Source organism: Pleurodeles waltl, chromosome 7 (assembly GCF_031143425.1).
Source record: "Pleurodeles waltl isolate 20211129_DDA chromosome 7, aPleWal1.hap1.20221129, whole genome shotgun sequence".
NCBI lineage: Eukaryota > Metazoa > Chordata > Amphibia > Caudata > Salamandridae > Pleurodeles > Pleurodeles waltl.
The window spans coordinates 1,217,535,412-1,217,562,636 of record NC_090446.1 but is presented as its reverse complement, the minus strand read 5'-3'; the positions used below and the strand labels follow the sequence as shown (position 1 = coordinate 1,217,562,636).

Here is a 27,225-nt window from a genome sequence, read left to right as displayed (position 1 = left end):
ACTTAAATCATTAATGTTTTATAATGTAAACCTCTGAGACACCCCCGCTCTGACCACGCTCATATCTACAGCTACACCATCAGCCTCATTATTAAACCCAGCTTGGTGATCGGCACTCTAGATAATGTAACTCTCTCTGGAAAAGACCATTGTTACATCACCTTAGGCACCATCCCCACTCACCAAAATGACATTATAAGCAACACATAGAACTAGCATTCAGTGGTCTACAAAGTACCTAAAGAAATTGATCTCATCACTCTGCCATGCTGCCCTCGACCATGCAGCCACATAACACCTCTCCAACGGTCATAAGACATATCGCTGTCTCTAAATCAGACCTGCAGTTAGTTTGGGTGTGGGTGTTGTGGTCAAGCCTCACACCCAAACTGCATCCAAGTGTCAAGCAAATGCTGGTTGCATCAATCGACCGCCTGTCTAGCATCTAAGGGCTTATTTAAACATTAGCAGTAACTTAAAATGTTCCACTTCATAAAGGAAACTATAAATACAGAGGAGAATAAACAGGCTAAACGTCCTTCACAATAATAACACTTTTGTGGAGGAATTTCAGGCTGTGGACTGTACTTTGTATTTATACGTTTAAGAAATTGGAAGATTTTCAGTTGCCCAAAACTACACGAGGCTCTTACTCACCCCACTCAAGGGGTGATCAACTAGTAGCAAGAAGCAAATCAACTAGTAGTAAGATATAAACTGCTGATATAACACATTTCTAAAACTCCTTATCAGATAGACTGAAGAACCGAATTAACCCAATCTTTTAAAACACAAAAACAACTACATTCCAAATTTCAGCGCACAGGAATCCTCAATGCAAAAATACATTTTGTCTTCAGACCCACCAATGACACTAAAGATCCTCACAAGTGATTTCTTATTATCTGCAAATTCTCCATATCTCACTGTGGAAGATAAAAACAACCACTGAAAGGTTTTTGAATCTAACTGATGACAAATACAATGTCTTAATTTTTGGTTTTTAATTTATTTTGTCTAGTATTGACTAGGCAGTGGTTCCCAACCTTTAGACTTCTGTGGACCCCCACCTTATTAATACGGGAACCCCCCACTCAATCATGATTGGAATCTGGGGACCTCCCACTGAATCTTTACTCAAAGTGGGGACCTAATCTGTTAAAATTATTAAATTTTCTAAGCAGCGGCGGACCCCCTGAGGAGGCTTTGTGGACCCCAAGGAGTGGGATCCACTGGACTAGAGTCCATACTATGTTTTTGTACTACTGCTACATTATAGGAGGTTGCAAATAATTTCAAGAACTTTCACAAGACATGGGTTATGAATATACATTGAACTACTATTGATGAATTTACCCAATTTCCAGAGTTGTGGTGTCTAAGGTTCCGTTCATAATAGTCTGCGAGTATCTAACAGGCAAACTATGTTGCTCAGATGAACATGCTTCTAAGTAGATGAGCGTTATGACAAGAGACATCTGTGAAGCTTACTTTTCTCTTTGTATAAGACACACAGCCATGGCGTGCATTTTTCCCTAATAGGGTATTTGTAGGGGTCCAAGGTTATGACACTATAGACAGTGCTGCTCCTGTGTGTGGCTATAGCAGTATTTGATCGACCTCTAAAAGCTGTTAAGTGCTTGAGGTGGGAATGAAGCAGAAAGTAACTGACATGTTACATTGTCTTCTAAGGCCTTACCTCATCAATTTCCTTGATCCAACGATCTATTCCATCAAAAGACCAACGATTCGCAATATCGTACACCAGTATGACACCCTGTTCGAAAGAAGAATGTTTCAGTAAACAGGATGGCTATGGATTTAAAGGACTGCAAAAAACGTACAATCTTAGACTGATCACAAACCAGAAACCTAACATTTCAAGTACAAATATAACATTTAGTCATAAGGTCCTTGTCAGGCAGCTGGCCTCTAATAACAGATTAAAATAACTTGAGTTCAACATCTTCCTTAGCTGTTACATATCTAAAGAACCGACACTTGATTGTGATCTGTTGAGAAGGAATGAAGTGTGGGTTGGAGAAGATATTAGGAAGGCAACATTTTTGACATACAAGAGCAAGTCTTGTAGAAGTAGCAGCCTGCATGCTGACATACTCTCACAATTCTTTGTGCATGTCAGACCCTGTTCACGGGGAGGAGAGGGTGGCTGCACTGGACATAAAAGGGGTCACAAGACAACAACAGTCGTCGCTGAGGTCGTTTGCGACTGGTGTCATAGGAGCCCATCTTACTACGGCTCTGCAAACTGGGCCAAGTACAATCTTGCAAGGTTTTTCACGTAGGTGCAAGATCTCATTACTCAACAATCAACCAACCAATAAAATATCTTCAATGCCCAATCCAGTACATATCTTTTAATAAAAACAAATATACCATATTATGTGCATTTGTATAGCACACAACTCATTCGTAGGGAATCCTGGCTCTAAAGAAACAGCTGTATGGGCTCAGCCAGGATCTGGGATAGGTGAAGAGCCAGGTCTTCAGGTTCTTGCAGAATTCAAGCACTGAGTACAAGACTCTGACATGCAGGGGCAGGTCTTTCCAGACTTTACGAGCAAGGTGGGAAAAGGCACAACCGCTAGATATGGTTCTGTGTATGAAGGAGGGTGGAAGGTGTGAGAGTAGGAGTTGAGCTCAAAAGAGGTGTGTACGAGGTTTGTGGAAGTTTATGCAGTTGTTGGATTACGTAGGATCAATGTTGTGTAAGGCTTTGTATGTGTGCATGAGGAGTTTAAAGAGTGCTTGTTTTGACAATTGGGAGTCAGTGGAACTCTTCAAGGTGCGGGGTGGGAGGTTGAGGGTGAGCATGGCTGCAGAGTTTTATATGGTCTGGAATCTTCTGGTCAGTTGAGTGTTGGTTCCAGCATGGAGTGTGTTGCAGTTGTCCAGCTTGCTGGTGATGAGGGCTTGGGAGACAGTTACGCAAGTATTGGCTGGGAATATTTGAATATCTTCTTGATTTTCAGCATGTGGAAGCAGGAGACTGAGACCTCATTCATTTGGCCAGTCATGGTGAGTTGGTACTTTAATTACACAACAGAACTAAATACTACACAATCCAATTTTGCTCCATTTATGTTAAAAAACTACATGGTTGAATCCCTGGTTTTGTCCTTTAGGTGGCGCTACAGCCTGTTGCTCTAATGTCCTCTCCCCACTAGGTTGATATCTATGTGTTACGTCCCAGTCTGCACCTTGCAGTCATAACTGCAGACTATGAATTGTCCTGTGGGGCTTAGAACTGCAACTCAATATTACCCTTGGGTAACTTCATGTAGAATGTCCGGGAAGCATCATGATGCCTTCCCACCAGTCCTAGCTAGTCAGGAGGCGAGACAGACGAGACTGGCACTTTGGCAGAAGTCACTGAGTGGATGCAGTTCAGGTGTGGATGTCGTGCCTCTGCCTCGCCAGTGAAGGTGGCCTCTTCAGCTGCTCAAGTTCACAGAAGCAACGTGCAGGTATGGCCTCCTAGTCTGATCAGGTTTACAGCAGCAACATGCAAGTACTGCTTCCCAGGGTCAATTAGGCTTACAGCCGTGAGGTTCCCTTGCGGCCTTCCAGGCTGATCAGGCTTAAAGAGTTGAGGTGCAGTTGTGGTCCCCAAGGCTGATCATATTCATAGTAGCGAGGTGCAGTGCAGCTGTGTGCAATCACAACCACAATAGACAGTGAATAGGGCCACACCTGGTTCATACAGTCCCTGGGGCAGTTCTCAGGTAGCAATCATACAGAGAGACCTGGGGACCCCTCTCATGATACAGGTTGCTCCTGGCTCCGCTTTCCATGAAGTGCGTGCTTTTTCTAGGTGCTCCACACACTGGTAACATGGTGGGCTCCTTCCCCGTTTACAGTTTCTCCTCCTGCAGGACCATGAATACGGATTCCCTCTCTCAGCAGGCAAGTAGGTTTGTAAACATTAGGAAAACCCTCAGCTCCTCCAGCAGCAACACATCAGATGATGTTGTCTCACCTCTGGGAAACCTGGCTATAAGGCAGATGCCAACCCTGGTAACACAGCAGGTCTTCCAGTACACTGTGGTGCACTTCTGTCAAGAAGAACCTGGGGCTGAAATTAATTGTGGTGGTTTGGGTCCCAATATTACACACATTTTCGAAGATGTGGATCAATTGTCTCGAACGTTAGAACTGGTTTGGAGTAGCCCTCTTTCTTCTCAGGCAGCTGTCAATACACGCCCTTGAAGTATACTTCTCACAGCAGGTAGCCCTAATGCTGACTCAAAGCAGGAGCACCCATCACATGGGCCTACATAAGTGTGAGATCTCTGCACCTGGCAGTCATCGGTCTTTCTAAACCAGTAATCAGTAGAAGATTATAGGCACTGGCAAAGCTAATAGGTCTCACCTGTGGGAGAGATATTGGCTTTGATAATTGGATGGCGTGTAGCTAATGAGAGGTGGGTGGGGTTGGATAACAGGATAATTTTTAAAATGTGCTATAAAGGAGGCAGCTCTGGCTGTTTCACAGTGCTTTTTTTCCCTGAACAGAGGCCTATAGGCTTTGCTAGAACTTGTTCTAATTTTTGCTGGTTTGTTTTAATATTCCTTGCTTGGCCACTAGATAGCAGTGTGTGGAAGTCAATAGGGATTTTGAAGAGAGTAATAATTTAATAAGCAATGGCTCTAGTGATAACCTTTCAGTGTTGTTTTATGCATAAATAGCTGATGTTCCTCGAATTGATTGTATAAAAAGAATAAAAATGTACATTTATTGTTACAACTTAATTTAAATCAAATGTCAAAGAATTAAAACATTTTTAACAGTCAGTGTAAAGTATAGCACCAAAAAAAAAACAGTTATCCAGGGGCAGCTCCTGCAGGGACTTAAGGGTTAAACAAACAGACGGGAATACTGCCATGGAAACAAACAGTTGCTCATTAACAATGCATGCACATGGTTTAAAGCGAAAAAATAGAAAACAGTGCACAGCCTTCTGCAGCACCTACTGTGTGCAAAATGAGCAAGCAGCAGAGTACGTTCTTGATTCCCCTTTGAAGTGAGACAAAGAAAAGTAAACAGGTGCCTTTTGAAAACAGCATCTGACATTTGACCTCGGTCTTTGAATGCACAGCAAATGTGAGGAGATAAGAACAAGATTTACATGTCTATTTACAGAGGAGTTGGGAGTGAGATACTAGGGCTTGTATGAACCGCTCTTAGAAAAAATTAAAAGAGTAGTTTCTAAAGTTGCTCACTTCAGTGCCTGTTTCGCCACCATCCAGCACAGTAACGCAGACAATAAACTTACACTGTCTGAGGAAACTGTTCCAAAATGGATCCCACTTCATTCAGTACTCAGGCACACAGACAGACAGACACACACACACACACTATTACTATCACACATGTATCACATTACACACACACACACACAAGCACACTAGACATAAACACGTCAGTGCAAGGTACACATACAGCACATCTTTACACAAGAGGTGTTAGTAGTCAGCACTCTCATTCACACAAGTAAAAAGTCTGGTCACACTACAAATCACAAAACACAGCATGCTGCCAAAACCTCTTTTATGTGGTAAATGCAAAGGGAAAGAAAGTAGCCATCTGCTCATTATGAGGGTATGCTTGATGCACCCCTCCAGGTCACAGGAGAGGACCCTGACCTCACAATGTTAGGGACAAGCTTAGGCTTCTACAAACACACACCAGATTATTGTGACACTGGGGCTAAAATAATAGTCAGACTACCACATTCACGTACAGTCAGGCACTTGGGGCAGGGAAGCAAGCTTGTTTTACTATGGAGGGGACGTTTCCATCCCAACAACGCACATCTAGCCAATCAATTGTTAAAGCAGTAAAGTTGTCAGTAAGTTAAGCTAGCTCTATTCTCAGAACAGATAGAAGGCCGATTTGCTTATGCCTGCAGCATTTCTGATAGTTGGAGAGTGATGGGCTATGTTTGCTATTGTATTTCCGAATACTTATAGCACACATTCATTTTATGTCAGAACTGGAAGTGAGGATTATGCTTTCTTCCTTCCCTTTTCTTTTGCAGAAGCAGAGAAAAATAAGTATAGCCTGTGACCACATCCTGCTCTTCCTCTTTCTTTGCTGCTCTTGCAGCAGAAAAGTCAAGTTTTCTTCTACCTAACTGTGTTTGCTGTCAATTCAGGAACATTTGTACTGTTTGTGGGCACATCTTTCTATCTCATTCAGGTGGCCGCAGGCGTCCAATTCAGGACAATACTGTGCTCCAAAGCTGTGACAGTCCTGAGGTGTGATAGGAACCTCTCACCAGGCTTAGTGTGTACCACCCCACTTTCTCTGTTCTAGGTAGCTCCATGGTGGTCCTGTGTATGCAGCACGGAAGCAATAAACATTGGACGCTCCCTGCAGTGTGTACTATGGGGGTCACTATGAACATGGCGATCCAGACCACCATATTACAAACACAGGGGGACTGCCACAGGTGGCCCTCCACCACCGCCAGGCTACCGTCACCAGGCAGCCTGATGATGGCAGAGTTCTCTATCTGACAGGGCAGTGCTGCAAGGAGTGCTGCCCTCCGGATATAGAATCCATGTTCCTCCAGCCTTTTCCTGGCAGTTTCCACTTCCAGGGAAAGGCTGGCGGAAGGGGTGCTCCGGGGCCCCCATGGAGGCCCCTGCACTGCCCATGCAATTGCCATGGGCAGTGCAGAGGCCCCCGTGCACAGCCCCATCGCGCAGGTCACTGCCCGGTTTACGGTCAGTGATATGTGTGACGGGTGCTGCTGCACCCGCCGCACTGTAGCATTGACGACGGCTGCATTCTGCTGGGCCAGCTGGCAGAAACACTGTTTCCACCGGCCAGCACAGCGGAATGTTGGTAATACGGCGTGCGGGGTCGTCAACGGGCTGGCGATCTGTGTTCAGACCGCCAGCATGAACACTGCGGGGATTCCAGCCGTGTTGATAATGACCCCATATATCTGGAATTGATTTAACTCTTACAGAGTGTAAAAAAAGGAGTTTACTTGGGCTATAATTCATAGACTCTGTGTTGGCACCTCTTAATTACTGCCCTGCTTGTAGCACGACACCTCCTGACTGACAGTCTGTAATAGAGTTTGCAAAGGCACTGCACAGGCAAAACAGGTTCCCCAGCATAAACTATTGGGGGCTGTGTCCTTTATAGTTTACCAATGCTACACTGCCTGTACATTCAGGAGCCTTCCTACTCCTTATGCACCATGCAGCGACATGAGGAAGAGAGGAAGACATGAAAGAGACCTTGGTTCTTGATAAGTAATTGGAATCTCAAAATACTGGTATGCTTGGTACCGTTGAGGTACGTTTGCAATTCTGTATGTGAGGAATGGAAATAATCTTTGGTCTTCCTCAGGAAAGGTTACCCAAGAATAGAATGTTTCTGTTTGTTAAGCTTCACTAGCTTCTACTATGAATGTGACATCAACGCCCTCAACTGTTAAGCCATGTGCTACTAGGTGTAGTGTTAATGCTTGTCTAGCATTCTCAGGAATGTCTATGGTGTTAGCCATAATGTATGATGGGTATAAGAGATGGAACACCAAATAGGGAGTAAAGTCCTTTTATGAGTTCGAGCTCGAACAGCCTACAGCCTAATTAGGTGCTCCTCTTCAGCTGAGGAGGATCTTCCCCAAGACCACAGACGTCTCCGTATAATGGTACTTAGGGTACTGTAGTTTGTGAGACAGTGATAATCAGGGTATCCATAACTTTGTGCCTAAACACCCTCGTTGGTGGCACCATGTCGTAGTTTGACTCTTGCTCTAGGCAAGACAGCTGGTTCAAGGATGACAGTACTTATGTTTGTAGGCAACTATGCCAATCCTACAACAAACTGCAACTTTCGTTCCAACCCTCCTGGCTCACAAGCAGCACCTCACCAAAAACCCAAACAGTAAAAGGTGATTTGTGGCAGCGTTTGCGCATGGACTCAAGCGTGTGACATCCCAGGAAGTGTTGTGGTTAAACGGAGATTACCCCTTTCTCACATAAACACCATGTCTCATTCAAACACAGGCAATGAAGAAGATGCAGTAAAGTTTCAATAGGTTTTATTTATCAAAACTGCAATTTGCGATAAGTTGCATGGGCTTCAATGATTAGGATAATGAACAGTGCAAAAGATAGTATGGTAAAGACAAGAGTCATTATACAAAGACCCCTACCATCTTGCAATGACTTGAAGTGACATGCGACATATTATATGTCCTAATACCCTAACCTCTAACCTAAAAGAAAGCTAGGTATGATAAACCTAATCTGCCAATGCCATGTCCATGAGATGACCCCCTCAGCCCTCGTTACCTTGGAATGAGGTCTCTAGCTCAGACTCCGTAGGGACACGAAGACTGGGTCAGCGTCAATGCGACATGCAGCATCGATAGCAGCAATGGCATCTTGTCGGAATTCCTCTGACAATCTGTTTAAGTGAGGAGTATTTTATGCTGGGACCCCTGACGTAGGTCATGCTTGGGACGGTAATTTATATAAACAATTCCCTCGAAAGCGTGAAGAGGGAAAGTACCTAATGTGAACACCTACAGTTTATCTTTGTCGCTTGATATTGACGCCTTAGCGCGGTGGCACTGACAACGTAAACTAAAACATGGGCCTAACTAAAAACAAGGCAGCCATCTCAAAAGATTTAATTAAATAAATGTGCTAAAACAAAGCAAACAGAGCAAGCGAAGTAGGGTAAACGTCACTAGGTGACGGGGACATGAGTCTGCAAGCCAAAGGTTAAGCTAACTCATGTATCCCATTAAAACAAACTAGGATTCACTACATCATCACATGTTGCTTTGGTGCCCCTCTCCCCCCTGTGTTGCTTCATCATGCATCCCCTCCCCCCCACGTTTTTGCTTTGCTTTATCCCATGCGCCACTACATTGCTTCTGCTTCCCAGCCTGATCGTTTTAAAAAGAAAACTGAATAACTAAGTAACACTTTTGCACGGTTCACGTTCTTTTTATTTAACAATCTTACTCAGACTGGTATCTAAATATAAAAAAACGAAATCACCTGCCTAATTTTGATGGTGTGCGCATGTGTGGGGTCTGTGTTTACAAAATTACACAGGTGGCTGCGTCAAAGGCTTTTGTATTTTTTCTGTTTTTTTAAACTTTAAGCACGCTGCCCAGCAAAGGCAAGACCTACTGGCTTTGCCGAATCTTGTTGTTCTCTTGTTGTAGACTGATGATGGAAAGTAAGTACCTATCCCAAAAACAAGCATTGGCAAAGCCAATAGGTCTTGCCTATGTGAGATCATTGGCTTTGTCAATGTTTTTTCAGCCATGTTGTACAACTTTTGTCCAAAAGGAGTATTATGATGACTGGACAACCCAGTGCTGTAAGCAGTTAAGCAGACTATAACCATAAGAAATATTATAGGGCAACCTGCAGATAAGTTCAAGGCTGCAAGCACAATGAAAAACATAAATCTGCACATCAGCCTCTCACACCTCATCATCCACCACACTGCTACGCAATGCGTACCATAACCACATCTCAGAGGTACTCACTCGCTACATGTAAAAACTTCCATATAAAATAAAGTCAACAACCCTTCATCCACAGACCCCACATGGCGTAGCTTGCTTCACATGTAGGTAAGCACTTCAGTGGCCCATGTAGGGTAAATAAGCACTATATAAATGCTGGAATAAAACACTATAAAACTTCAGAATATTATATATATATATATATATATATATATCATTGTGTGGCATGGTATAGTATTGCCTGTCACTGTATACTATGGTATAGCCTATCATTGTACAGTACAGTATCAAATGGTATGGCCTCATTGTATAGTATCATATGGCATGATGTGTCATTATATAGCACGTCATGGCCTGAATTTTATAGTATGGTCTGATGTATCATTGTATAGTATTCTATGGTATGGTATGGCCAGTCATTGTATAGTATGATACGGCATCTCATTCTATAATATTGTATGGTATGTCATGGCATGGCCTGTAATTGTATGGTATGGCCTGTCATTATATGGTATGACAGAGTATGGTATGTCCTGTCAGTGTATGGTATGATGTAACCTGTCATTGTATGGTATAGCATGGAATGGCCCGTGGTATAGTAAGATATGGCATGGTATGTTAGATAGTATAGTATGGTCTGTCATTATACAGTATGCATGATATGGCCAGTCACTGTATGGTATTGCCTGTCATTAAATAGTGTGATATGCCCCGTCATGGTATGGTAGGATATGGCATGGTATAGCCTGTCATGGTATATGGCATGGCCAGCCATTGTATGGTAGGACTTGTCATTGGATAGTAGGTATGGTCTGGTCTGTCATTGAATATTATGTTATTGTATGGCCTGTCAGTGTATGGTATGGTATGGCCTGTCATGGCTTGGCCTGTAATTGTATGGTATGGCCTGCCATTTTATGGTATGATAGGGTATTGTAGATCATGTCACTGTATGGTATGATGTGGCCTGTCATTGTATAGTATGCTATGGCCTGCCATGGTATAACATGGCATGGCAATGACTGTAATTGTATGGTATGATACGGTATGGTACGGCTTGTGACGGTCTAACATAGTATCATCTGGAATGGAATGGCCTGTCATTGTATAGTGTGGTACGTTTCTGTTTTATATGTCTGCTACTTTGGGATACAATGACATTCCTGCATCAGAGTGGGATGAGGTTCAAACAATCCTTGTGTTAGGCCAAATTTCCCAACCCCAGAAGCAGTTAAGAAGAATGAGACTGTTCATTTACACTGTGTTTCTCCTCCCCCGCCCCATTCAGAGTTGCCGTTAATACTTTTCCCTTCGTACCTGCTTGTTTGCTCCATTAATCTCTTGGAGTGGGGGCTTGTATTGGGGGCGAGACTGTCCAAATTAACCAAAAGCAAAGAACATTTTTAAACCATTTTCTTCCAGCTGTAAGACGAAATCATGCTTTTAGCAACAATGCATGTTTTTTTCTGAAGTTGTAACATTGCCTTCGTTTCCAGCTGCCTGTTCTGAAACAAGCATGTCATATGCAAGCATGTACTTATATTTGTAAAGTGTTCAGTACTAAACTAATTCAAAATATTCTGCTACTAGAAAAACGTACACCTGCCCTCTGCAACGGAATAAAATAATTCCATGAGTTGCGAGAAGTCATAGAACTGTGAAAAATTGTCCACGTTAGGAAAAAAACGTTAGTAAGCATCGTCACCATTTTGGTTTTTGCTGCATCTGTGTAACTACTGAGGGTTTGTAGTTCACATATAACTTACATTTTGAGAAACGGCGAGTAACCTCGGTAGGATAAATAACTGAGTCAGTGCTGACAAATTAGAGCAAACATATAACCTGAAAAATCAAACCTAAATCTGCATTGAGTCACTTAAACCTACCATACCAGTTAGAGCAAGGTTAGTACCCGAGTTACATAAACTATGTTATGTAGGTAACATTTATTTTGTCAGGACGTTTTTAGATTCTGGGTGGATTTGGGGCGAGGTTTACAATACCCAGACGTTTGGAGTGGTAAGTACAAACTGAACCTACGTTAAGTTACTACCTAATTCGACATTATATTTACATTGGTTATTTAGACTTCTCTATGCCCTACAGCTGCGGCTGAGGGAGAACCATGGCTTAACGCTTATCAAGGATACTTTAAGAACAATATTTGCATCGTGAAATTACCGTAAAGCTCTGTGAAACTTCGGTTGTGTGTATGCAATAAACAAAGAAAGTCAGATTATGGCAGGTAAGACAACAAAAGCACGGACAAATATTGTAATTTCTAACTGGGAGGCAGTGAGGAAAATACATATTTTAACCAAAACAGCAGAACGGCACACCCCTCACCCCCCCTTAAAAAAAAATGGTGAAACTTTGCAAGCGCACCAAACAGTGACCTTAGACACACGAGTCTTAAAAAATTATACCCTCGTCAATTTAAAGAGATTAACATTATCAAGAAAAAAATGGTAAATTCATACAGTCCATAAAGAGTACGTACAAAATAACCTACAACAAAAATAATAGTAGGCAACATCACAAAATGCCATCTCGACTGCTCAGAAACTGGTTAGAACGGTCTCATCATGTACTGATTAAAACACTAACAGTTTATTTAGTACAGGAGAGAACCCACTAAAGCAATAAAAACAATACACACGAAGGCAAGTTTTGACTTTCGCACACACCGGGTGGTAATGCAGCAGTTTCTGACTGCCTCTTTTAAAAAAAAAATACAAAACATCCTGCACCCTCTCGTCTTACAAGGGTACTGAGCGGGACTGTTACATAAAAGCCCTCACTTTAAAGTCAAAAAGAGAAGTGAACACCAGGCTTCCTATCAGAGAATGCCTGACGTTTGACCTCTGTCTTTGAACCCATAGCAAATGATAAGAACACGATTTAAAAGCCTGTTTACAGAAAGGTAGTGCGCAGAAGGAAACTGTTAATTATGTTTGGGCAGCGGAAGGGAGGAACTCAAGCTAGGCTGCATAAAGCAAGTAAAACCAGCAAATAGAAAGCCAGAAAATGTGTTACAATTCTAAAAGCCAACGGTAAGCAACGGGCGTAATGCATTCCTAGGTCAGCTTTCTGAATGTCCCAAAAAGTCTTTAGGTGCACTGTCTGGTAGGTTGTGACCTAATGAGTGCTGAAGTGCACTACATGCAACCATGAACACAAATTAAACCCTGAATGCAACCAGTCAGTAATCCTGTGGGTAACACAATGAGAGGGCCCCCAAATCATGTATAGCTTTAGAATGATACTAATGGCTACTTAAACACAAGGGTGTCATGACACCACATGTAAAGGAGATTTTGTAACAAAATAAAGTTTAGTTAGAAGTTTCCAAGCTTGTTCTAAAAGAGAATCGCATTATTGCATCAAAATAAGACTTAGACAGATCTTGAGCGGGTGTTGTTAAAAGGAGACCCTGAAATAAAGTTACTCATTCTCAGACTACAACCGACAGACAACCCTGCTCCCAGCAGATGTCCCCAGTTATATCTTTTGTCATTCCTAGCAGCAGAACAAGCAGATTTTGAAATTGCAGAAGTGTCCATGGTCGCTTTTGGAGAGCCCTTGGCATTTTAAAATGTGCACAAATGTAAATGACTGCCAGGCTGGAAAATAAGGACAGCAGGCGGCCACGCACACATCCGCCACCCACAGAAGTGAGGATGTGTCATCAAAGAACGCTACATATTTATCACAGTAAGTGCTGCTATTTGTATTAGTCAGGCAATTACATTCGCACACTCACAATGGTTCATTAGAGGGCGTGTTTGTACATTTGTTTTTCACAACCCACGCACACAATAACGGCGAATGTCGTAATGTTCTTCAAAACAACGAGACACAGCTAGCACCCCTTCAGAGCATTCTGATCAACACGGACATCCTTTTACAACAAATTTTTAACCATTTAAAAAAAAAGGTAGCTAGCAAAATATACAGTTATTTGTACACCTTTTCTGTAATTGGATATTACACCAGCAGGCTTTAAGCAGCAAGGAGGGCTGCCGCTGAGACGGTAACTTAGCAACTACGTTAACGCAGCAAACAGAAGTAATTACACCAGCTGCAATCGCTCCCCTTCATTTGGAGGGCACGTTCAGCAACACGCAATCTTGAGATCGAGGTACACACAGAAAAAAAAATATTGCCCACTGATCTCCGTGAACTACCAAACAAACTAAACCCATCGGAAAAAATGCTCTCCTTCATTAGGTTCTCACTGGAGGCCTGATTCACAGAGACTCCACGCTTGTGGCAGAGGTTCTGCTGCCATGGAGGGACCTCAGCGCTCGTGATGGGATTCCCCCACTGCAGTTTCCCATTGCGGAGATCCTGCCAGGACTGTGCAGCCTTAGGTCCTGAGAGTTTGGCATGCCCCTGAATCATCAATGCAACTCTTCATCCACATTTTAGATGGGAGCTAATCTGGAATAATGAGAAAGTATAAACAGCTCCTGACACCATTTTTAAAAACTGATACTACTATTATAACTATAGGTGTAATACACTGACCAAGTACCCACGGTTTAGGTCTTCATGGTGGTTATGGAGTGGAAGCATCAGGCAAGACAGGCCAAGGAGCATCATCTTGCATTGGCAAGAAGTGTTTCCAAGTGAAACCTCTACATGTCCCCTAGCTGTGACACAAGCAACTTCAGTGGTGTAGGTGCCACCATGGGCCACCCTAGTGACATAAGACCTCCCCTGCATTTTCTTCTCAGCGTTCTGCACCCTGAAAGTGAAGGTATGGCAACAATCCTGCAGGGAAGTGTTGCAGGTTCTGTCCTACCCAGTTTGTGTACAACAAAGAATCTGTAAACCTAGTAAGCGATTTGGGAAGGTTGCATCCCCAATTTGTTTACGATGATGAGAGCAGACAGGAGATCTCTTCCATACTATCTGGCAATGTCACCCTATTAAATGCTTCTGGAAAAGTATACAAAATATCCTAAGGAAGTAAGAGAATAGGATATTGATAACTTCCAAAAGACAATCCTCTCACTTCATATACCCTCTCACTTAGGCACACATCACTGAAACACATCACTGAAAATTGCAATGAGAGAAATCGCCAGAAATTGGCAAAATGAGATGCTGCCAAATCTGGAGGACTGTGCAAGGGGTATGGACACCTGCATGTCACTTGAGATCCCCATATACAGATCCAGGAGGTGTGCTCTAACATGTCAGGCTTTGGGGAGATCGGATGGAGTATTGGAGCTGGGTTTGGGTAAATATAACCTAAATGATACAGAATTAAAATGTCACTTACCCAGTGTACATCTGTTCGTGGCATTAGTCGCTGCAGATTCACATGTTGTGCATAGTCCGCCGTCTGGTGTTGGGTCGGAGTGTTACAAGTTGTTTTTCTTCGAAGAAGTCTTTTCGAGTCACGAGACCGAGGGACTCCTCCTCCTTTGTGCCATTGCGCATGGGCGCCGACTCCATGTTAGATTGTTTTCCCCGCAGAGGGTGAGGTAGGAGTTGTGTATGTTAGTAATAGTGCCCATGCAATGGATTGAATAAGTATGTACCAAATAAGGTTTAAGTAATATATTTTCAAATGTACAAATGTTGAAGATAACTTCCAAACGGCTACAGGCTCCCGGGGAGGCGGGTGGGCACATGTGAATCTGCAGCGACCAATGCCACGAACAGATGTACACTGGGTAAGTGACATTTTCAGTTCGACGGCATCTGTTGCTGCAGATACACATGTTGTGCATAGACTAGTAAGCAGTTATCTCCCCAAAAGCGGTGGCTCAGCCTGTAGGAGTGGAAGTAGTCTGAAATAAAGTTCGTAGTACGGCTTGACCTACTGTGGCTTGTTGTGCGGATAGCACGTCTACACAGTAGTGCTTAGTAAATGTGTGAGGCGTAGACCATGTGGCTGCCTTACATATCTCGTTCATTGGAATGTTTCCTAGGAAGGCCATGGTAGCGCCTTTCTTTCTGGTTGAATGTGCCCTTGGTGTAATGGGCCGCTCTCTGTTTGCTTTGAGGTAGCAGGTTTGGATGCACTTAACTATCCATCTGGCTATACCTTGTTTTGATATTGGGTTTCCTGTATGAGGTTTTTGAAATGCAATAAACAGTTGTTTTGTTTTCCTAATTTCTTTTGTTCTGTCAATGTAGTACATTAATGCTCTTCTGATGTCTAATGTATGTAGTGCCCTTTCAGCTACTGAGTCTGGCTGTGGGAAGAACACTGGTAGTTCTACCGTTTGATTTAAGTGGAACGGTGAAATAACTTTTGGTAAAAATTTAGGATTGGTTCTTAGGACTACCTTATTTTTGTGTATTTGAATAAAAGGTTCTTGTATAGTAAACGCCTGAATTTCACTTACTCTTCTTAGAGATGTGATGGCAATGAGAAATGCAACTTTCCACGTTAAGAATTGCATTTCGCAAGAGTGCATGGGTTCAAAAGGTGGGCCCATGAGTCTTGTTAAGACGATGTTGAGGTTCCATGAAGGAACAGGTGGTGTTCTTGGTGGTATAATTCTTTTTAGGCCTTCCATAAACGCCTTAATGACAGGTATCCTAAATAGTGAAGTTGAATGGGTAATCTGCAGGTATGCAGATATTGCTGCGAGGTGTATTTTTATGGAAGAGAAGGCTAGATTTGATTTCTGTAAATGTAGTAAGTATCCCACTACATCCTTTGGAGATGCATGTAATGGTTGAACTTGCTTATTATGGCAGTAGCAAACAAATCTTTTCCATTTGCTTGCGTAGCAGTGTCTAGTGGATGGTCTTCTAGCTTGTTTTATGACTTCCATACATTCTTGTGTGAGGTTTAAATGTCCGAATTCTAGGATTTCAGGAGCCAGATTGCTAGATTCAGCGATGCTGGGTTTGGATGCCTGATCTGTTGTTTGTGTTGAGTTAACAGATCTGGCCTGTTGGGTAACTTGACATGGGGTACTACTGACAGGTCTAGTAGTGTTGTGTACCAAGGTTGTCTTGCCCATGTTGGTGCTACTAGTATGAGTTTGAGTTTGTTTTGACTCAATTTGTTTACTAGATATGGAAGGAGAGGGAGAGGGGGAAAAGCGTACGCAAATATCCCTGACCAGTTCATCCATAGAGCATTGCCTTGAGACTGCTTGTGTGGGTACCTGGATGCGAAGTTTTGGCATTTTGCGTTCTCTTTTGTTGCAAATAGGTCTATTTGAGGTGTTCCCCAAATCTTGAAGTAAGTGTTTAGAATTTGGGGGTGAATCTCCCATTCGTGGACTTGTTGGTGATCTCGAGAGAGATTGTCTGCTAGTTGATTTTGGATCCCTGGAATAAATTGTGCTATTAGGCGAATGTGGTTGTGAATTGCCCATTGCCATATCTTTTGTGCCAGGAGGCACAGCTGTGTCGAGTGTGTTCCCCCTTGTTTGTTTAGATAATACATTGTTGTCATGTTGTCTGTTTTGACAAGAATGTATTTGTGGGTTATGATGGGTTGAAATGCTTTCAACGCTAGGAATACTGCTAACAATTCGAGGTGATTTATATGCAGCTTTGATTGATGTACGTCCCATTGTCCTTGGATGGTGTGTTGACTGAGGTGTGCTCCCCACCCTGTCATGGAAGCATCTGTTGTTATCACGTATTGTGGCACTGGGTCTTGGAAAGGCCGCCCCTTGTTTAAATTTGTACTGTTCCACCATAGAAGCGAGATGTATGTTTGGCGGTCTATCAACACCAGATCTAGAAGGTGGCCCTGTGCATGTGACCATTGTGATGCTAGGCACTGTTGTAAGGGCCTCATGTGCAGTCTTGCGTTTGGGACAATGGCTATGCATGAGGACATCATGCCTAGGAGTTTTAATACCATCTTTGCCTGTATCTTTTGTGTTGGATACATGGCTTGTATAACCTTGTGAAAATTTTGAACCCTTTGTGGACTTGGAGTGGCTATTCCCTTTGTTGTGTTGACTGTTGCTCCTAAGTATTGCTGTGTTTTGCACGGCAGAATGTGAGATTTTGTATAGTTGATGGAGAAACCGAGTTTGTAGAGGGTTTGTATGACATAATCCGTGTGGTGTGAACACTTTGTTAGGGAGTTGGTCTTGATTAGCCAATCGTCTAGGTACGGGAATACGTGTATTTGCTGCCTTCTGATGTGTGCAGCTACTACTGCCAGGCATTTTGTAAATACTCTTGGTGCGGTTGTTATACCGAACGGCAACACTTTGAATTGGTAATGTATTCCTTTGAATACGAACCTTAGGTATTTCCTGTGCGAGGGATGTATCGGTATGTGGAAATACGCGTCCTTCAGATCTAAGGTTGTCATGTAGTCTTGTTGCTTTAGCAGTGGTAACACGTCTTGTAGCGTGACCATGTGAAAGTGGTCTGATTTGATGTAGGTGTTTAGTGTTCTGAGATCTAGGATTGGTCTCAGTGTTTTGTCCTTTTTTGTATTAGAAAGTACAGTGAGTAAACTCCCGTGTTTTTTTGTGTACATGGTACCAATTCTATTGCGTCCTTTTGCAGTAATGCTTGAACTTCTAGTTCTAGAAGGTCTATATGTTGTTTGGACATATTCTGTGTTTTTGGTGGGACATCTGGAGGGAGTTGGAGAAATTCTATGCAATAACCATGTCGGATAATTGCTAAGACCCAAGTGTCTGTTGTTATCTCCTCCCAAGATTTGTAAAACTGACTTAGTCTTCCCCCCACTGGTGTTGTGTGAAGGGGTTGAGTGACTTGTGAGTCACTGTTTGGTTGGAGGGGTTTTTGGACTTTGACATTTTCCCCGGTTTCTAGGGAATTGTCCTCCTCTGTACCGGCCCCGAAAGCCTCCCCTTTGGTACTGTCCCTGGTATGTAGACGGTGTTGATTGTGAGGTACTGGCTTGTGTGGCTTGACCCCGAAACCCCCCTCTGAAGGTTGTTTTGCGGAAGGTGCCGAAAGTGCCTCTGCCCTGCGGGGAATAGAGTGCGCCCATGGCTTTGGCTGTGTCAGTGTCCTTCTTCAATTTCTCAATTGCCGTGTCGACTTCGGGACCAATCAATTGTTGTTCATTGAACGGCATATTGAGCACCGCTTGCTGTATTTCCGGTTTAAAGCCAGATGTGCGCAACCATGCGTGCCTTCTAATGGTTACTGCGGTATTTATTGTTCTTGCAGCTGTGTCCGCTGTGTCCGCTGCGTCCATAGAGGAGCGTATTTGGTTATTGGAGATGTTTTGTCCCTCCTCAACCACTTGTTTTGCCCGTTTTTTAAATTCCTTGGGTAGATGCTCGATGAGATGCTGCATCTCGTCCCAATGGGCTCTATCATATCGCGCTAGGAGCGCCTGAGAGTTGGCGATGCGCCACTGGTTTGCAGCTTGTACTGCGACCCTTTTCCCAGCTGCGTCGAACTTGCGGCTCTCCTTATCCGGATGTGGTGCCTCGCCTGATGTGTGCGAGTTGGCTCTCTTGCGAGCTGCCCCTACCACGACTGAATCTGGTGGCAGCTGTGAGGTGATAAAAGTAGGGTCCGTGGGCGGTGCTTTATATTTCTTCTCCACCCTTGCAGTTATCGCTCTACTCTTGACAGGGTCTTTGAAGATCTGCTTTGCGTGCCTTAGCATTCCTGGAAGCATAGGCAGGCTTTGGTAGGTGCTATGGGTGGAAGAGAGGGTGTTGAAAAGGAAGTCATCCTCGACAGGTTCTGCGTGTAACGACACGTTATGGAACTCAGCTGCCCTAGCTACCACCTGTGCATACGCTGTGCTGTCCTCAGGTGGTGAGGGCTTGGTAGGGTACGACTCAGGACTATTGTCTGATACTGGGGCGTCGTACAGGTCCCAAGCGTCTTGGTCATCTTGGCTCATGGTGGTATGAGCCGGTGAATGTGACGGAGTCTGTGCCGGTGATATATGAGTCACAGGTGGAGGAGAGGGTGGCGGGGTTACCTTTTTAACCACTTTTGTTTGTGGTGTTTGTTCCTCTTGGAACTCGAGTTTCCTTTTTCTCCTGATTGGGGGAAGGGTGCTGATTTTCCCTGTCCCACTTTGTATGAAGATCCGCTTTTGTGTGTGGTCCACGTCAGTGGTCTGCAACTCTTCCTCAAATCTGTGTTTGCGCATTTGAGAGGACAGTGATTGTTCCTCTGAATACGAGCTGGCAGTCGGTTCGGTTGCCGGTCGTTTAGGCACCGAAACTGTGTCTTGGCTTTTTTTCGGCTCCGAGGAGTATTTCCTCTTTTTCGGAGTCGAGCCTTCTCAGCGTCGATCATCCTCGGTGCCGCTGTCTCTGCGTCGAGCAGCTTCGGTTCCGCTGTCTCGGCGTCGATCTTTTTCAGCAGCACTGTCTCGGTCCCGAGATTGCTGCGTGCCTGTGTCTCGACCGGAGTCGGACGATCTCGGCACCAGTTCGGCCTTTTTCGGTGCCGATGGACGGTCACCTACTTTATGGGTTGAGCCATGGCCTGTTGGCAGTGGCGTCCCCTGGGCCTTGTCTGTTTTCTTGTGTGGTGCTTGCTTCGACGTCTTACTCACGGTTTCTTCGACGTCGAATTCTTCCGAGTCCGATTCATGAATGGAGAAGGCTTCCTCTTCTTCTCCTTGTTCCTCGAACCCTCGTTGTCCTGTCGGCGTGGCCGCCATCTGCAATCTTCTGGCTCGCCGGTCACGGAGCGTTTTTCGGGATCGAAACGCACGACAGGCCTCACACGTCTCTTCCCTGTGCTCGGGCGACAGGCACAAGTTACAGACCAAATGTTGGTCTGTATATGGATATTTATTGTGGCATTTAGGACAGAATCGGAACGGGGTCCGTTCCATCAGTGTCGATCTTACACGCGGTCGGGCCGACCAGGCCCCGACGGGGGATCGAAATTACCCCGAAGGGCTACCGGAGCTCTTCACGATTCGGTGTCGATTCTATTCTAACCCGATACCGAACTAAACAATACCGACGTAGTTTTCCGAAGTTTTGACTATCTTTCCGTCCCGAAACCCGGAGCGAAAAGGAACACGTCCGAACCCGATGGTGGAAAAAAAACAATCTAACATGGAGTCGACGCCCATGCGCAATGGAACAAAGGAGGAGGAGTCCCTCGGTCTCGTGACTCGAAAAGACTTCTTCGAAGAAAAACAACTTGTAACACTCCGACCCAACACCAGACGGCAGACTATGCACAACATGTGTATCTGCAGCTACACATGCCATCGAACACAGACTTATGTAACAGAGTTGGTGGGGTAACAGGCTTTATGCCATTTTTAATATGTTAACAGTATGTGTGGTGTAGACATGCGACTCAACAATGCATGCTTTTTGATTACTAAAAATGCCAATAAAATTGTTTCATGAACAGACACTACGAAGAAATAAATAGTTACTAGTCTTGAGGAGGTTCTGGCTCAGGCCAGGAGCTGGTGGCTAAGCAATTTGTAGACAAATAAGAACATCCTTCAAGCCAAAGTGGGACACAGTCTTTTTTGATGTGTGAAGTTTTAAAAATAGACAGCATGTCATTGCCGATTGCAAGTTTGAGTTGTTAACCTGCAGTAGGTCCGTTAGCCCTGTTCTTCTACTGCATACATTGGGGGTAGCTGAACTATGTTTAGAACCCAGAGGAATACTCTCTACTATAGGTTTCGATTGTAGCTGCAAAATGATGTTATATGGCTAAGCACATGTTAGCTCAAATAATAAACCTAGACAAGAAAAAAGCAGCACGTCTTTGTTGGCCTAACAACGGGAAATATATAATAAACGGATTGAAATAAAACGCATATACACTTAATGTCTTATTAATCACTGTTAAGTCCCAAACATCTAAATAGTCTAATTGTACTTCTATCATTGTAGACATCATACACTAATGACAAATGAGGGCAATAAAGCCACATTCATATATACACCTACTGATATATCAATGATTATTTCGCTCAAATGTGTAAATTCACTTTACATTACAAATAATTCCAATTTAGCTGCCACGTTCGTACTCCTTCACCCCAATCGCAAATGTGCCCTTCTGTGGTAAATATCCTTCCAAATTATCAGCTGCATGACCTTACGCCATGTAAATCTGTCTAAACAGAACCAGGACTTTCCACTTCCTCCATACATTCCCCAGAAGGAAACTTTTACACACAAAACTGAACTTAATCCCACCAATCTTCATCTAAACGTTCGACATTTCCACCCATCTCACCAGCAATATGATACAAGGACCGCTCTCTTAAAATTCTCTTAGGCTACAGACAGCTCTTCCCTACCAAAGCAATTTTGTGAAAGGAGAGTCAAAATACTGAATCTTGATTTATCTGGAAAGGAGCACCTACAACTACAAACTCCCTCATAAACACTCACCTGTGGTTACAACTTTAACTGCTTATTCCTTTTTCTCCTAAAACTTCCCCATCGACTACAGTCATAAAACACCATCTACAGAGGTGTGAAGTCTAACATCCACAGACTATCTGCCACCTTTTGCTCCAACCCTGCCCAAAAGCCACAGCCAATTGCACAATTTTCCAACCTACCCATTTTTATGCATGTTATGCGAAGCAGCAATATGATGTTCAATCAAAAATCGCTCCTATTATGGATGAATTTCTCATGAAAACATCCGTAAGTTTTTACCACTCAGTGCTTTTACAACACAGCCTTTACCACACGTGCCTTCAACATGCATGCAATGTTTGGTACCGTGTATGGTAAATATAGTTAAAGTGTGTGTGTATATATATATAAATATATGTGTGTGTGTTTTTTAGGGTTTAGGGCGGGTGGAGGGATAGGGTGGTTAGAGGTATTTGAGAGTTTACTTTGGGTGGAGAAAGAGGGTAGTAAGGAAAGGGTGGGTAGGGGTATAAGGTAGTAAAGGTACTTTAAGGGTTTGGGGTGGGTAGGGGCATAGGATAGTTAAGGACATTTTTTGCGTTTTGGGATGGTTAGGTGTTGAGGATGGTAAGGGCATTTTTAGGGGTGGGTAAGAGTATCGGGTTGCAAGGGTGTTTTTAGGGTTTATACTGGGTAGAGGTATAGGGTGCTAAGAGTATTTTAGGGTTTAGGGGTGGGTAGGGGTATAGTGTGGTAAGGTTATTTTTAGGGTTTAGGGGTGGGTAGGGGTGTAGGGTGGTAAGGTTATTTTTAGGTTTTAGTGGGTAGGGACATAGGGTAGAGGACATTTTCTGCGTTTCGGGGTGGTTAGGTGATAGGGGTGGTAAGGGCATTTTTAGGGGTGGATAAGAGTACTGGGTTGTAAGGGTGTTTTTAGGGTTCAGGCTGGGTAGGGGTTAGGGTGATATGAGTATTTTAGGGTCTAGGGATGGGTAGGGGTATAAAGTGCTGAGGTTATTTGTAGGGTTTAGGTGTGAGTAGGGGTAGAGGGTGGTAAGGCTATTTTTAGGGTTTTGGGGAGGGTAGGGGCATAGGATAATAAGGGAATTTTAAGGTTTAGGCCTGGGTAGCGGCATAAGTGGTAAGGGTACTGTTAGGATTTAGGGGTAGGACGGGACATGAGGTGCTAAGGGTATTTTAGGATTTAGGCATGGGTAGTGGTATAGAGTCGTAAGGGTATTTTTAGGGTTTGCAGGTAAGTTGGTGCATAGGGTAGTAAGGGTAATTAATAAAGAAGGGGGTTGGGGTGGTTCCCACCAATAACAATGGAGAGAGACAGACATTAAACTCATCTTATACTTATCTGCGTGGTGTGGATATGCGTGGTTAAGGCACACGTTGTAAAGTCGTACAACCATCTTGTCCACCCACAACAATCCTTTCTTGGTGCCATGTTAAGGGAGATCAATTGCCAATAACTATGTGGCAATTTTCTCCCACTATTTTACCCAATGCAATCGGAGTTCACCTTTGTTCTGAAGAATATTTTTAAGCACAATATGCACAGTGGTTTAAATTAAAATACATTTCATTTAGAGAACCCAAACATTAAAACACCAAAGTGTATAATAAATAAACAATTTGGAAATTTCTCCACTCAACGTTTTCCTCACTCAAATATTTCCTGCGCCAGTTACCATGCAGAAACTCCGAAATTATGAATGTTGAACAATCCACAACATAAGGTAGAGGACTTACAGCTACCTGCCTAATCAAAAGTAACCCATGAAACCTGCATACAGCACAGTTAGGCAGAGTGGCAACTTGTCTTCATAGCTGGCCCCACAGAATGATTATGAGACACACACCATAATCCACACCACTTAGTAGCCCTTTGTCAGTTCTTAGGACTGCCTCTTGGTCCTTCCAATGTTTCCAGCTCTACAAAAAGGATGCTTCACTTGAAGGGACGTGGAGAAATATTCTACGGAGATAGCTTATGGGTCAGAAACGCATAAAATCGCCAGCAGAGTTTCCTCGTTTAATCCACATGCAGCACGCAGCACCCACGCGTTGACATCATGGCCCTGCACCAGAGCATTAGACATAAATAGGTAGGGTACGCGCTCAATCGTTTGCAGCACTGGATGAACGAGAGAAATTTGCAAAACAGCACCTGCTGGCCATAACCTTACATTTGTTACATTGTCAGTTATCATCAATGCGCGAGCACTAGCAAACCCATACTTCTTCACCAATTTCAATGTTAGTGAAACAGCACAAAGGGTTCAGTCTTCCAAATGACATAATAGCCTTGCGGAATAAAGTTGTGCTGCAGCTCATCACTTGGACATGTTTCCCAGTACTTCAGTCCATATCTACACAAGTCCCTACTTTTGAAATCATGCCTGATCCACGAAGGATAAAGTGCTTTAATGTAAATACAAAAGCAAGAATCGGTCACTATCATAAGCTATTGGTCCACATTACACTACACTCAATACTGGATTTAACATTATCTGACGCTGGATAGATGTCTGTGAGGAAGCCGAGGTGAACCTCTGCCCCCAAGAAAACATGCGGATCGTTGTTAGTTTAAACTACTATGGTAACTGAACGATAAGTTTTCCAGTGTTCATACACTTCTATAAAATGGCCTCTATTTCATGGGGAAAATTAAAATGCCCACCAAATGTGTGGTGTTTTTACGCACATTGTAAGTATGAGAAACAAAAATGTACCAGATTGAAGACTGCAGTGCAAACATATTATTTAGACGTAGTGTGGCATTGTGAAGACCAATGGGACCGAAAGAGAATCCCTAATCATAAAACACAATACCTCTGCACAACATAATTCCCTTGGAGCACCAACAACTTTTGGAAGAGAACACCCAGAAGATTTAAGATGGCTGTCTTCTTGTGAGTCAACCATTTATCATTCAGGTCCGAGTTTTGGCTTCTTCAGACTGTAAAGTTTACTGAATGCCAATTGTGTGATTTTGTAGGTTTACCTCAAAAACCCTTGGTGTCTGAGAAATAGTACCAAACTGACGGACTAGCCGTTTTTTTAGCACAAAAACTAATGCCATAAACATATAATTTCAGAAAATTACTCCTAACTGAATCTTGGATTAGCATATGACATTATATTAGCTTTCTGTCAAAATGGAGTAGGGAGGGAAGACTTGGATCCCGGCTGAATAGAGAAGGATCCAGTTGATAAGGAAGGCACATTTATCAACCATAGCACAGAAACCGCCCTCATCATTGCCACCGACAACATCTGCCTGATCATGGACTGAGGAGACACGCTTGCACTCATCCTACTCAACATCTCAGCTGCATTCGACACAGTCTCCCTCCCCATCCTCATTCACAGATGGCATGTGCTGACTCGCTCCCCAATTAATCAGCTCCTTCTTCACCATACGCAACCAGTCAGTCAGCCTGACCCCGTACACCTCTGATGCTGACAACCTAATTTGCAGGATCCACCAAGGATCCTCGCTCCACGCAGCTCAATGCCTACATTGCACCGCTTGCCAACATCATCCGTACCCACTTAATCAGCATCATCTTGTAAGCCAACACCCAGCTCATCCTAACCTTCTCCAATGAAACTCCCAGCACTCGGACTAAGTTCACCACTTGCATGTCAGTAGCCCCCAGCTGATAAAAAAACAACTGTCTGAAGTCAACTCAAACAAGACAGAAGTAATACTTTCAAAAAAGACATCTCACTGTGGACTTCAAAGCACACTCTTTGGTAGATGTGGTCAAGTAATTGTACATCCAAAACCTACAGACTCGAGGTCAATTACCTATAGTAATCTTAAGTATATAATGCAGGTGCTCACATGTTATCCCACACTCTATTACCACTGGGATGTACGTTGATCATGAACCAATGATTCGCTGAGCGCCCCCACCTGCACTCAGGCAATAACCAGGAAACAGCTGGAGGCTTATCATGGCCCCAATCTTGTTTGCCTCTAAGCCCACACTCCACTAGACTTTGACTGACCATTTTATTTTGGGCATACTTCACACTGTTTCATGTGATGACTTATGCTGAGCCTTGAAAAAGTCGTTTTGTGATGGAACATATACATGCTGCCAGTTGTTGTTATAAGTTCACATCCAAGGACCATGTGAAACTTTGTATTGTTATGAAATAAACACTTCTGAGCCTTTGAACTAAACAACCTCCTATATATTGGACTAAATGTTAAGGGAGTTTCAGTATCACTTGTCCTCAATGTGGACCTCATACTGGTGGCTAGCCAAATTCAGACTAGAACCATTTCGGGCAATCAAGCTAGGAACCAAGGGATAGTGGTGCACAAATAACTCTTGATGAGAAGCCAAATAAACACAGTTGCCTTCACCAGTATCTTCACTCTCAAGATCCTTAGAAAAATCTTCAAATGGCCCCCACTCAATACTATCACTCAGGCTCTTAGCACTAGCAAACTGGACTACGGCAATGCACTTTATTTCTGCATCATCACTCAGGTCAAGAAGAGGCTCAAGGTGATCCAAAACGCAGCAGCCAGACTCATGCTCAAACTCCCACTCTGAACACATATCTCCACACATCTAGAAGACCTCCACTGGCTCCCTGTTCACAAACGTGCAATCTTCAAGCTCGTAACACACACACATACAGAGCCTTACACAAGCTAAGCCCCATATAGTTTAACAGCTGCATCTGTTTTCACACCCCAACCAGAAACCTCCATTCGGCCGGTGGTCAGGCTTTCTCGCATTTGACTCCCAAAAGCCTGGAACAACCTTGTTGTTCACATCAGAACCACCAGCTCAGTTTTCGAATTTCACAAGCAACGGAAAACCTGCCTTTTTCATTAGGTCCCTGTCAGAGCTGGCACAGCCTCTCCTTCCTAGCGCCTAGATTCCCCAACAACCCCCCCACCTCCTCAGCCCCCCCAAGTGAGATGCACACTATAAAAATACTCATAATATAACATAACATTGTGTGTTTAGGAGAAAGTAATCTGTCACATTTAAAGACAACTAAAACTACTTCTTTTCAGAAGTCTTTGGCCAAAATAGTCTCTGTATACACATGGTGCCTGGACCTCGGTTTGAAAGAAGCATTTTAGATAAGCTGATTCTTTGGGTGGCCACTAGAAGAGCAACATTGAGCTGGAAAACTATAAACCCTGGGGCCTGTTTGCAACAATCCAAAATGCCCTAGAGGGAGTAGGATCCATACGATGTTGGGAGGTATTTTTGGTGAAACCTTATCCAATTTCCACAACATCAGGTAACTCATACTAATCTAAATCGATTCCCAATACGTTCCCTTAAATGTCTAGACAACTGCATCAAACGTGAAGCCACTTCTTGTATGAACTTGTGAAA

At 43.5% G+C, this 27,225-nt stretch overlaps 1 protein-coding gene across 1 annotated transcript in view; it reads right to left on the bottom strand.

Moving 5' to 3' along the window:
- Positions 1–27,225, bottom strand: part of RAB40B (RAB40B, member RAS oncogene family) — a 289,872-nt gene that overhangs the window by 97,709 nt on the left and 164,938 nt on the right. The window contains exon 5 of the mRNA XM_069200358.1: positions 1,700–1,777. Within this exon, the coding sequence (XP_069056459.1) occupies positions 1,700–1,777 (78 nt within the window). The remainder of the gene's footprint in view (positions 1–1,699; positions 1,778–27,225) is intronic.